At 34.5% G+C, this 14,287-nt stretch overlaps 1 protein-coding gene across 3 annotated transcripts in view; it reads left to right on the plus strand.

Moving 5' to 3' along the window:
• Window positions 1-14,287, plus strand: part of RANBP17 (RAN binding protein 17) — a 195,032-nt gene that overhangs the window by 129,344 nt on the left and 51,401 nt on the right. For all 3 annotated transcript variants that reach the window (XM_081944687.1, XM_081944686.1, XM_081944685.1), the window contains exons 20-22: window positions 4,429-4,517; window positions 8,153-8,260; window positions 12,550-12,632. In XM_081944687.1, coding sequence (XP_081800813.1) covers window positions 4,429-4,517; window positions 8,153-8,260; window positions 12,550-12,632 — 280 coding nt within the window. The remainder of the gene's footprint in view (window positions 1-4,428; window positions 4,518-8,152; window positions 8,261-12,549; window positions 12,633-14,287) is intronic.

The raw sequence follows: 14,287 nt of genomic DNA on the forward strand, positions 1-14,287 counted from the left end.
TAGAAGAATACATTTAAGAGTAGTTCTCTTTTTCTTTATAGTTATAAAATATGCAACTTTCATGTGAAAATGAAAATGTGCATAGGTTTGGTTACCAAAAAATGTGTTTGTACGTTTCCCCATGTTCAGACTTGAAGTACATGTTTTGGATTATTAAGGTGTACTACTAAAATGGATCTCGTTCCTGGGATGCATTATAACTATTATGTGGTTATAATAAAAAGATGAGCAAAAATATAGGGTGTTTCCTATATGGGGAAGGAACATATTTATGATTTGTTTACTGGATTTATTTACTGGATTTATAAGACCGCCCACTCAAACAATCTGTCTAGGGGGCATATAACAACAACAACAAAATAAGGAACTCTGCCCACACATAAAATTAAAAACTCAATTATACAATGTATAGATATAAAATATAACAATGGCAACCAACGCTGTAACAAACAATGGCAAATAAGGCCATAACAAAACAACCCAAAGGGGACTCCTCAACTGGTCCCTAATGCATAGGGTGGAAAGCCAGGTCTATTTCCTAAACGTCCGACCATATATCCGGAGGGGGGAGGCACAGTGGAAGAAATTATTCCAATTTTTGACTACTGTAAATAACTACATTTATATCTCTACTTTTAGGATGTTGTTTGCTCTCAGCAAATATTTGTATAATCATTCAACAATTTTATTACAATATAGAGTAAGCAGGACTTTCTGGATAGTGAAAATGCCATGGTTGAATTGCTCTTTATTATTTTATTTTTTCCATTATTTTAACTTTGGATAACAATGTTCCATATATTTATCTTATTTGCTGTTTTAAACAGCTAAATAATCTATTGAACTATGATTTCACTTTTTCTCATATATCAAATATTGTCATGAGTTTCTCACATGGAAGGGGTAAATTCATAGCTTTGAGCTAGTGAAAGTCTGATCATGCTGACAGATATTGTTTGTGGAGAGAGAGAGTATATAATACCTATGCATATCTTCCTAATCTATGCCCATGGAGATTAGGGCAGCTACCTTACTTCATGTGAATTACAAGTTCTTTCTCTGTAACCATATCAGTTCATTTGCCCAAATAGATGCTTGAATTCTTTGGTCTTTTGAAATCTTTGGCTTCAAAGAAAGTGTTGAAAGATGGTACAGATACTGGGAACTAGTTGAAGGAAAATGGGATTTTTGTTCTGGAAATTATATACCCTATTTTTCAGAGTATAAGACGCACCCTTTTCCCTCAAAAAAGAGGCTGAAAATCTTGAGTGTGTCTTATACACCGAATACAGCATTTTTTGCCTCCTGAAACATCGCACCCTTTGCAAAAATGGCCGTGCATAGCCTTTAGGAGGCTTCGAGGGGAGGGGGCTGGGGGGGGCAGAAATGAGTGAAAAATTGGCGGTTTTTTGCTTGTTCTCTCCCCCCCCCCCCCGGAGCACTTTACAAGCCTCCTAAAGGCTATTCATGCCCTTTTGGGGGGGCATGGGCCCGTTTTCGGGAGGTATGAAGAGTGCAAAAACTTTTTTTTTTAATTTGCCTCTTCAAAATCTTGGTGTGTCTTATACTCTGGTGCGTCTTATACTCTGAAAAATATGGTACATATACTTGAATTTTGGAAAAGATCTGAAAGATCTTTTAGAAAGAATAGGCCTTGACTGGATTTTTTTAATAAAGATAATCATTGGAAGAAAAGATCTTTGAGGTGTGGTAGGAATCAGGCAAGGTATTAGTCTAATGCTTTTGAAAATATTAAAGTAACACATTCAATAGTTTCCCTTCTTTTGAAGGAGTGCTTTCCTTAACAAGGCTTATGTTGATGGCTCCTTATAAATCTAGTTCTAAAGAACTGTAGTATAATCTGACTCTGGAAAAGCTATACAATGGTCTATTCCATGCACTGTGAATTGTCTTCTTAGAGATATTAAATATATGCAGTTAGATGCTCTCAGCAAAACATTTTGTTAACATATCCAGAGTCTCCAACCCACTTTAGGTCAAGGAGACAAGAGGGCATGCCGTGTTTGTTTACTGCTTCACAAACCCATGGAGGCATAAGACCCATTACACACGGACCTGACAATCACTGATAACTAGGGACTAGTACCAAATTGTTCATCCTCCTCCTTCTAAAACACCTACTCCAGTGTAGATTATTTACTCCTAAACTTATTTCATTGCCCTCTTCACTTTCTCCCATCCGTCTCTTTCCAGCTCCTACTTTCACTCCTGATTTCTTAGAAAAAGTTAGAAATAATAATTTACTGGTAAACAAAACAGTCTATATCCTCCTGGCTGCAGAACTTTTTTCCCCTGTACTCAATATTGCAACTTAAGCTTGCTTTCATTCCATATGTTTTCAAATTGTTTTCTTGAATTTAACATGCCTTTACATGGCTATTTCTAATTTTCTCCTCAGAAATAAAGCAGAGCTGAATATACTGGCAGCAGTCGTGTCACTCAGACTGGCATAGGCTTTCTCTTTCATTTCTAGCTAGCAGAACATCTTCATATTCTGTCATGTTCGATGCCAGAAGGATCATCTGTGAAGGACAAACAAGGTTTTATCGTGCACACTTCTCTTTGATATTAGTCAGCTTTCCTTCCCGATGTCTAACAACGCATTCCCCTTTCTCTCATACAGCAGTTCAAAAGGGCTGAATCCTGTGAATGCCTAGTGCTTCTTCTTCTTTATCTTCAGTGAGTCATCTACTCGCGCAACAACTTTCTTCAGCAAATACTCTGGACTTGCCCTTGTATTAGTTAGTCTTCAATAATACATTATAACTCAGTCCAATGTATGTTAACCAGCCACATTACTTTAAAACAGTAAGAAATCTTCCATAGGCAAAACTGCCTAGATCTGCCTTGGGTCATGCCAACCATTTATATACTCTCTATCAAACTTCTTCCAATTTTTCTCAGAGTTCTTTTTGGTGTTCTTAATATTCCTCGTTCTCTTATGGGAACATTTTCCTATGAGAAACAAAGCTATCTCTCCTACTCTTAACTTCTTCATAATCATGTTAATGAAAACAACGTATTTGTTTGAGTGTCTGTATGTGAATATCCAGGAAGAAGCCATGATTAAATGCAGAGTGCGACAGGCGTACACTTGTATATCGCACAACGGTTTTATGCTTGAGAATTAAGTTCTACTGTATGTAATCTAATCTTACAAAGCTCCAGGAGAGCTCATTTTGGTGCAGAGTAATATTGTAGTTCACTATATTGACCAGAACATCTTATCTGATTAGCTTTCTTCCTTTGATAGTTGATGTTACTGTGCCATTTGGCAGTCTCCATCCAATTTCTCTTTTTGCCCATTCAGAATTATGGTTGAATTACATAATTGGCAAATTCTGGAATAGACAAAACATTTTGTTTTGTAACTTTAAAAAACAAAATCAGGGTAACTATTTGGATTGAATTGTGTATATTGAATTGAAATGGGTTTTTCACATTTTACATGACATACTACTTAAGTAAGAAATCTAGACAGATTTTCCTATGGTCTTATCATGAATTAACTGTGCTGGAGAAGTTACGTGAACCCAGAAGGGTGATCTAATAAAATAGATTTTTTTAAAATTAGGAATGATCTATGATTAAAAACTACTTCAGACTTAGTGTAATAAGTGTACTACAAGCAAACTGTGTGTATCTTACAAAAATTATAAGATTTACCTTTAAATATTTCCTATGTATAGAAAAGTTAATAATGTAGTAAAACTACCCAAGTACTGCTCATAATACTAATTGTCATTCTTTTCTTTTGAGGTTTCTGAAATGAAACAGCCACTTCTGATATCTTAACTGGTTATTTAAAACCTGTGCAAGGGAGGAGAATACCCATGTATGATTTTTAAGGAATATCTACTAAATGGTTGCAACATCTGTTCAATAACAAGTCAACATTTAAAATCTGAAACATTTTCAGTGCATTTATTATTAATGTGTTGAATATACTCAGTAATATTTATGGAAATTTATTCATGTTTCCTGCTCATCAACTACTTTTAATTGAAACATAAAATGAACTAATGCATTTTTTTCAAATTATTTTGAGTGATGATCAAGTTAGGAAAGTTTCATCTGTAAAAATCCTCAATTTAGCAAGGGGGGGGGGAAATGCCATACATTTTCATAAATGTACATTTTCAGCTTTAAAATATTATATGATTTTATATACAATGTTTAAACTCAGTTACATTATTCTGTGGAAGCCTTTATTATATATTTGTAAATGTTTGATGAATATTTAACATTTAAGAGGGAGACTTAAGCCCTAGCATTCTTTAGAGGGGGAAAAAGACATTTGCACTAATGAATTAAAATCAAATATTGTGCTCATTACTGGTTGATCATTACTCCATCTGCTCGGTGCTAACGTGAAAATCAATTACTGTGTTTCTTTCCCACTGACAGCGTATGTTGATCGGACTGGCAAGAGATCTTCGAGGGATTGCCTTTGCTCTGAACACAAAGACCAGCTACACCATGCTGTTTGACTGGATGTATCCTTATTACACTATGACAATACCAGTTCTGTGCACAGAGGGATACCACGTCCTTTGCATTCGTTTAATAGCATGTCACAGTGGGGAAGAGGAAACAAAGCTAAACGAACTAATATGTAATCAGCTAAAATTACAGTACAGTTGCACTCATGCCATTAACTGGGAAGGCAACATTTGGAGAGAGACCACAAAAAGGTCACTTTTTTGGGTGGGGGGTTACACCACACTTAATCCCTAAATGTTTTGAAACCCTACAGTGCTTTAATAATTCTAAAGCCCTTTAATTTATGATGTGATATGTCTCTGCTTAGTTAAAGTATGCATAGGTTATCCTGTTGTACACTTAATTTTCCTATACTTATTGCAGGAATCATTCTTAGACGTATTGATTTCATGTGATGCTATGCGGTCTCATATTACATCATAAATGATTTAGGCTAGCAAAACTTGCAGATTTTGATTGTGTTTTCTGTTTTATTTTAATAGAAAGCAAAAATGGAATCGTATCCTGACAATGTTGGATGAGCATTTCTATTTAAGAGCCAAAGTAACATTTTATGTAACTTGATTACTAATGTTAGTGAGTGCATATGATTTTCAAGAAAAATGGGGCTATACGTCTCCTTAGAAACTTCTGACTGGTCTCCCTTAATGAAATCAAGAGAGCTTATATTGGGATTCATCCGTCTGGACTTAACATTTACGGAGAACTTCAAAGAGTAGCTTAGATAGTGCAGTGTTCCATTTTGACTTTATTTGAAATCATCTTAGACAATATTTGGGAGTAGGTTTTCATTCTCACACATATAAAAACTCTTTAAAACAAGATCTCCTTTCTTAATGCTAAGATTATTTTATTTTAAAGCTATTACAAAAGCTTTATTTTAAAAACAAATACATACACAAAAATTTAAATAATATAGAACAATTATTTAACAGCAAAATTAATACAAACAGTAAAATATGCACAAGTCTCCAACTGTTCTGCTAAACGGCTTTCTTCCTATTGCTGCCTCAGTTGAATACATGTTTACAAGAAACTTAAAAAAAACATCTTAGAAACACTTGTATCTCCCTTGAATTTTCAGTTCGGCTAAACAGCACTGAATGTGACTTTTGTCCACTAGATGGCAAAAATGAGCAGAATCCATAATATTTCTTAGTTGATCTTTGACCTTGAAATCATTACATATATGGAAGGGTTCTCTTTTAATGTTTAGAAGTATCTAGCTAAGCAAGAAGAACATTAACGTTATCCTGCAAAATGGAATTGTTTGTAGCAGGCTTGCTTATACTAATTGGGTTTCCATAACAAATCAGACTCCTTGGAAAAAGGCCAAAGGCTTTTCATAATTGTATTGACAAGAAAATGAATATGATAAATGGTGTTCATTCAGTTGAGAAAAGATTTATAGTTTCTCCCTCTGGGCAAAGGATGAAGAGCAAATATGTGTAATAATAAAAAAAAAAATCTGTTACAAAGTTGTAACAAATTTGATCTCTCACAAAGCTTTATTAAAATATCTCAAAATATGTTAAAGGCATTTCTGATAATAAGCTATAGATTCGCCTTGGTATATTCCTCTATAAAAAGGAAAATAAGGATGAAGAATTAAAAATATAAATATGAAAGTCATACATTTCTCCTGAATTATTGATATGTCAAACTGTCTGATTCAGGGTTTCCAGTTCAGAAGTTTTGTCTTGGTTAGTCGATAGAGTATATGGGCTGTATGGAGCATGCCTAAATATAGAAGCAGTATTTTTTAAAATAAAAATGTGTGCCTAAAAATAGGGACCAACTGGACCTAAAAATAGAATGCAGTGACTGAGATATTTCTCCATAATTTTATAGTTCCATATTTCATTTAATAAGTTGTGCATCTTTTGAGACTTTAATTAAATTTAAATGCTATTCTACAAACAATTCACTTTCTTAAATTCTGAAAGTTTAGGCAACACATTGCAGAATAAGACTCAACATCCATCTACAAAAGCACTGTGATTGGTGGAATTCGTAAAACTTACTTCTAATTAGAACAAGATAATCTGTCAGTTTCTTGACTCTTTTCTACCTGTCACTACCATTTTTCATTTATGAAAACATGAATATTTCATGCAAAGAGCTTTCTTTTTATTTCTATTACTTTAACTATAGCCTTTCCAACTGTTCAGAAAGCTTTAGGTAAGGTACAGGTTTTGTTATAGTCACTGCGGAACAAATCCTACTTTACTGTATTTCAGAGAGCTATAGAATAGGTAGGTCACACAATAGTAACTCATATTTTGTTTTTGACTTAGTGTATTGTGTGGATTCACACATTGTGGCTTAGCATTATACTGTTGTTGTTTTTAAATCCTGGCTTAACCATAGATTTTAAATGCAGACAAGACATGCTTGATTCAATATGAGATTCAAGCAAATCTAGTGCATTTTGTTTCTGGATTTGCAAACACCCATCTCTGTCCGTGCAAAGCTTTATCGCAAGAATCTGTTAGAAGACTGCTTCCCTTGGAGTTCAGCTTCTTACTTTCCTTCACAGAGTTAGAAGGTACCTGAGAGGTCATCCAGTCCAACTCTTGCATGATGCAGCATTCGCTACACTATCCTCAGTAGATGACTATTTGGAAGCCTCCATTTGGAAACCTCTAGTGAAAAGGAAGAAATCATTTTGTGTGGTATTCTATTCCACTAATTGATAGTTTTTAATGTCAAAAAGGTCTTCTTGATGTCTAATCTATATCTCCATCTTTAACATTTCATCCCATTAATTCTAGTCTTGCTCTCTGGAGCAAGTGAGAACACCTCTAGCCCTCTTCAATACGGCAGCCTTTCAGATGTTTAAGGACAACTATTATGTCCATTACCACCTTCTCAAGCTAGGTCTTTTAACCATTCCACATAGAACTTGGTTTCAGTCCTTTCATCATCTTGTTAGTCCTTGCTTTAGTTTCTCTGTGTCTTTTTTTTTTCAGTTGAGGTGTGCAGAACTGAGCACAATACTCTCAAGTGAGGCCTGACCAAGACAGCACAGCAGGGTGATATTTCCCATGATCTGAATTCTTTGCTCCAGGTTTCTATGCCATTGACCTTGTTTCTGATAGATCTTTCTGGTTCCTGTACCAAAGGAATGATCTTTTAGCATTGATTGGTTGTGAATGGCAAGCAACATATCAATGGTTGTAATATTAACAGTTATAGGAGCCCTTCTTTCTGTCATATGATGTAAGGGTGTCGAAATAATTCTATTTCTCGTTTTCTTCATAAAACTTGAAGACAGTATCGCTTATGATTAAATTAAAATGTTGGGAGGGGGGTATACTTTGGTGAGAAGCTAGTTAGACTATATGATTGAAATGCAACTTTTACCTCCAAGAGCAAGAGTGAGATATTAATGTTTTTTTTTAAATAATTAAAAATGGACATCTTAACTGTAATTATTTAATGGATACACAACTATAGAACAAGATCTGTCAGTGTATACTACATCTTTATATTATAAGCATTTTGGCTTTGCTTAAATGAAAATGTAGATAGTAAAGAAAAGATCCAATTTTAATCGTGTTTTAGTAGACTAAGCTGTACATGATGCATGTCATTTATTTTGAATCTTTAACATAACTTATAAAAGCTACCCATCATATCTTCCCATTCTTCAAACAGCTGTTGAACTTTGGTATCGCGAACCATCATGTACAACTCCAATCTTGAAGCTTATGGCTGAGATGTTGCAAAACAGGTACAGTTGTTCCCATTTAATTGGCTTGATAGTTCTCTTAACTATGTCAACAACTGCAGGATTTGTCTCAAAACAAAAAAGATATATTACTTGAAACCAAATTTGTGGGGATTTTGTGCAATCAAACTAATGTTGAAAAGCTGCACTTACAGCTATATATTCATAAACCTTCGCACATTTTAAACTACTTAATGTAGCACAGTCCTGTACAAATTCATTCAGATTGATATAACTTAAATTAGATCTGTGATTTTATCTGTACTTTTCTGATTTTTTTCTGTTCTAACTCACGCTAACAAAATGGTGGGGATAAGCTGCCTTGCTGGACTCTTTGCAAATATGCTTTCTCTTGACTACCATGAATATAGTATAGTGGCTGGGGTATTCTGGCTGACTAGGGAATTCTGAGACCTGACAACCTAGCATCTTAAAGTTGCCAAGATTGAAAAACATTAATATAGAGTGATTTGCTATAGGAAGCCAATCAGGATTGCCTGATCTCCTTGGTAGATATTCACATGCAATGGATACACCCTTTAAGAAAGGGAGCCCTGTGTACTTTAGCTCTGAGAAAGTATTCCATTATTAGAAAACAATGGACAATTTACTGCATAATTCCTACAAAAATACCCAGCAAGTTATCCTATCTTTGTAAGAGCAACAGTTTTTTTTCTTTCCTTTTTTAAAACTTGAATAATTGATTTTTTTTTCAATTATTGTCTTATAGTTTTTAATGGGTTGCATAATGGTTAGGCTGAGAGGGTACCATATAGAATACCTGAGTTTGAACTCAGAATCTTGTTTTAAACTAAAGGTCTATTTGCAAATATATTTGATTTTTTTAAAGGAAATTCTATATTTAAATGATTGATCTAACTGTCACAAACAGGTGACCAATCATAGTCAAAATTGAAAACAATTTTTCAGTATTCTAAGTCAACTCAGTCTATAAACTAAACCTTGAATGAATATGTTTTACACAGAACACATCTTATATAGAAACCAGGTGATTGGTGGACTGTAATTTTGGGTGATTTTAACATTGATTTATATTAATCCTCTACAAAGAGGTTTAAAAGGATATGTATGTGTGTGTGTGTGTGTGTGTGTGTTACAACCCCTGGTATGCCCAAATATGGGAGGAAGCTCACTACTACCTCTTTCTGTCCTTCGGCTCATTACAGAAAACCATCCAGGCAGAAAACCAACAACACACACACGCACGCACGCATGCATGCATACATGCATGCATACATACATACGTACGTATGTATATATAATATAGCTTTAAAGGAAAAATGTACATGAGAAATCTTTACAAATCCAAATAAGACAAAGAGGTATAAGATTAAGTCTCTAAAGGAAGGGAAGCTCATTGAAATACTTTGCATATTCATTATATTAATTTACCTATTGGTATTCAGAAAGTCTATATTGTTCCCATTAGACATATCATTGGGGATAGGTTTGCTTTTTCTTGAGTTGTGTACAGCATTAGGTTTTACAGGTTAAAATGCATAGTACAATACACTTTGACATGGTGGAAATATGTTACAGAGTATTAAATTGTGCAATATAATAAAATGCAGTTGCTTCCATTATTTATATCTGCCAGATGTTACTATTTTGTACTGTGTAGAATAGAAAGTATTATAAAGTGTTCCTTATGCAGCACAAAATCCTAGCCTCTGCTAGAGAATTCAGAATTTCTGGAATTTTAAGAATTTTTTTATCTAATTTGTCCATCTAAAAGAATGAGACATTTTGTCCCATTCCTTCATTTGGAAAATGTCTGAAATAACAAGGGAATATATGGAGAGTAAGAGTCTGTCGACTTTAACTTTGAAACAAGCTTATTTCTTCTGAAGAGTTTTTTTGCAACCAGTGTCATACAGAAGACTTTGAAAAACCCTATCAAACAGTCTAAATTAAAATACTTTCTTAGGAAATGAATTTTCATTATTAACTATAAAGTTAATTATAATGGAGGTGGTTTGGTCTAGTGTGGTTAAGGTGCTGGCCTAGGAATCAGGAGATGGTGAATTATTGTCCTCTTTGTAGCTATAAATACCAGCTGAATGACTTTGGACCAGCTGTGCTCTCTCAGCCCAACCCACCTTAGAGGGTTGCTGTGTGGAAAATAGGAGGACAAAGGAGCATTGGGTATGTTCTCTGCCTTGAGTTATTTATAAAAAAATAAAGGCAGGATAAAAATCTAATTTTATGATTGCTCCATTCCAGAACGTAATCATAATAATTAAACATTTTGCTTAGTTATTTATATTGAGTTGTGTCTTAAGAGTAATATGCTTCAGGTTTGAATTTCTACTCCTAATATCATTTAATAATAATAATAATAATAATAATAATAATAATAATAATAATTTATTAGATTTCTAGACCGCCCCCTCTCCCCGGAGGGACTCGGGGCGGTGTACAGGAATAAATTTAAAAACATACACGCAATCATATACATAGCTAAAAATCAAATTAAACAACCCGTGTACGAATTTATAAAAATTAAAAACAGACCCTAAAACCAATCCTAAGAATTTAGAAATAAAACTGAGGTGGGAAAGGTGGAATTAGGCCAAGCCGGCTAGCTGGAATAGGTGGGTTTTAAGTTTCTGACGGAAGGAGCGGAGATCCATAGTCATTTGCCTTTTTCATTGCTTATGATGTGACAACTATATATGTTTCCTCTTTATCCCCAGACCCTGAACAAGCTTTTTGTCCTTCCTTCAAAATCTTGTATACTTCCCCCCACCTTGCGCGCATATTTCTCTACTTGTATATTTTGAGGCATCACCTGATATCTCTAGCTCTACTATTCTAAAGTATCCAAAGATGTCCTGCTCCCTGAAGCAATCTTATACATGCTTCTCCTTTTGATTTCCCAAAGTGCCACTGCTCCTTCACTTCCTTCAAATCAGTTCAGAACTCACCTGTTCCATGAATGCTTTCAAAGCTTCGTCACCAAGGAAGATGGTGTTATTCTCTGTAACTAAATAAACAACACCTTTCTTTGTTCATCACTATCTCTGTTCTGTCCCTGTTCATGTTATTTATTTTGTCACTTTTTCCTAGATGGTAAGTCCTTAAAATCCACATTTTTATTTACTTGTTTTCTTATCTATGTGTGGCATTACATATAAGAGACAAGTTTTTCTCACTTTGTCAAGGTGATTGTTTCTAATTCATTTTGCCATGAAATCCAAGCAGGAAATCTAACTGTATTACTTGCTAAGCTTCACAATCAATCTTGTGGAGCTAATTTATATATTAAGGTTGATATGAAACATTTTTCCTGTCTTATGGGAAGTACATATTGTCTTTATTTCCATCAGTCAGCACCCACTTCAAACTATATTTATTTTTAGACTTAAAAGACCTGTATCTTCCCTGGAATCCAAATCTATGTTGGTAACAGTTTGCTGGGTACACAAATGTTGAGTAATAAAACTCAGATTCAGTTCACGAAGTATCAACATTCATGCTTAGAGTCATGTGGCACCTTATAGCCTTTTTTTTGAAGCTTGTACTCTTCCCCAAACATAATTAAAGGAGATGCTCTATGAAGTAACTTTTCTTAGATTAGAAATGCTGTCACATTTATATGATGCTGATATAAAGCTGATATTTGCTAATTAAGCTATTTAATATTTTCTTAATCAGTTTATATTGATTAAGGTAATGCAAGATATAGCAAAATAATGCATACACAGATAGTATTCTTTTTGTTGATTCTAATTATCTTTGTTTCTAGGTGCCTCATTCTCTTGTCCTCTCCCTTCCCCATCCCAATCATTTCCTTCCCATAATAGACAAATTGCATGCTTTGCCCATATGTTGTGATAAATGATTGGCTGGAAAAATGATTGCTAGGCAAGATAAAGGAAAGCTTAAGAAAGAAGACAATGGTTAAGGTAGATAGAGGTTATCAAAGAAATTATTGGGATGCTTTTGGAAGAGCTGCTTCTTTTACTAGAGACTAGTAGTCTCTAGTAGACTAGATGAAATGACTAGAGACTAGAATGAAATGACAAGCATTTGTCCATGTAATCAAGTTTAACTCAAAACATACCTATCATTTTGCTTCTGTATTGCCTCACTGGTTATTTTTCTCTGTTTCTGCTAACAAAAGAACCTCACCAAGCTTATTGAAATCTAAATAGCTCCATTTTGGCTACATAGCTCTCATAATTCAGGAGTTGAATTACTATTGATATACATTATAAGTGCTTATTTCATCAGATTATATAAAGACATGTTTCTGTTTTTTTCCTCAGATCTCAGCGTTTAAATTTTGATGTGTCATCTCCTAATGGAATTCTCCTCTTCAGGGAATCTAGTAAGATGATTTGCACTTACGGTGAGTGTAATTGATGATTTTCTACATATAATAAGAAAAAAGTACTACCTTCTAATTAATCAGTACCTGGCTTTTTTTAAAAAAATACTTGGATTCATGGATCTAATTATGAGAATTTATGGTATAAAATGTCAGTGGACAGCAGATCACTTTGGGTAGAAGGTGAAATACATTCCTGAAGAGCAATCATTGTTCTCTATAACATTACAGTTGATTGATTGATGCTGTACTTATCAATTTGAAAGCATAAGTAAGCCACCCAGAAATATAACAAAGATTTCTACATACAACACATTTGTTTATGCATTAAAAGAAAAGGACATTTTAAGGAGAGAGGAGGATTACAAAGGAGGTTGAAACAAAACCTCTTTTTCCCATATTATTTCACCTTTCAGCAGAATAAAAAATGAGATATTTCAAAGAAAGAGTCCTGGAAACCAAAACGCAAAAAAAGGAATCTTAAGAGAATATTTCTCCTACATGTGAACCTAAAAACACTGGTAGAAGTTGGCTAGAGATGCACAAGTAATGAGAATAGATTGCAACATTTTATTTATTTATTTATTTATTTTACCGTGCTTCTAGACCGCCCCCTCTCCCAAAAGGGACTCGGGGCGGTATACAGTCCATGTAAAGAATATATCAAAATACAATAAATAGAATTGAATATGTACAGTTAGAATGGAGGAGGTTAAAAATAGAATTAAAAGAACTGTACAGAGCCAGTATATATAAATATAATTTTAAACCCTAAAACACACACAAATTAAATTAAAAACAATACCCGTAAAATAACCAGTTGATAGTACATTTACCAGGAGGAACAGTTGTAATTATGCCAGGCCCGCTAATCGGAACAGGTGAGTCTTCAATTTTTGCCGGAAGGAGCGGAGGTCAGTAGTGGTTCTGATGTCGGGGGGGGAGGTCATTCCAGAGGGTTGGGCCCATCACAGAGAAGGCCCTACTCCTTGGTGTCGCCCGTTGGCATTGCCTAGTGGACGGCACCAGGAGAAGCCCCTCCCTGTGTGAGCGAATTGGCCGCAGGGATTTTGTGGTAGTTGCATTTAGATTAATTATTGTAAGAAAAAAACAGTAGTTTTTGCATTTCTTAAATTAAAGTTAACTGCATCAAATTCACCCACATTAAAATTAACAGACTTATAGTAATTATTTCTAGGAAATAACAGTAATAGTTCAGATAAGGTGCAAGTCTATTTCATAGACTTGTTGAATAAGAATCTTAAGAGTTGGAAGGAGCTCATTTAGGGCCACTGAATCCAACCTTCCTGCTCAGTGCAAGAATTTTCAAGCATCATTAACAGTTGGCGCTCTAACTGCTGTTTTAACATGTCCAATGAAGTTTACTAACATTGAATACTGTCTAACTGAAATCCATTATGGAGTGGTCAAGAACAAGTATTAATCATTTTTTCATATGATTTAAGTCCAGAATGCTACCATATCCTCCTTCATTCATCTCTTTTCAAGGCTAAACTTTCCTCCTTCCTTTTTATACAACTAAGCTTCCAATACAGTAGTTCCCAACCTTTTTTTTTGGCCATGCCCCACCTAAGCATCTCTAAAAATCTTGATGCCCCCCCCAATGACATATAGTTTTTACTTTACTCAAAAAGTGAACTCTACTCACGTTGAAG

This window comes from Natrix helvetica (assembly GCF_964273705.1).
Source record: "Natrix helvetica genome assembly, chromosome: 2".
Taxonomy (NCBI): Eukaryota; Metazoa; Chordata; class Lepidosauria; order Squamata; family Natricidae; genus Natrix; species Natrix helvetica.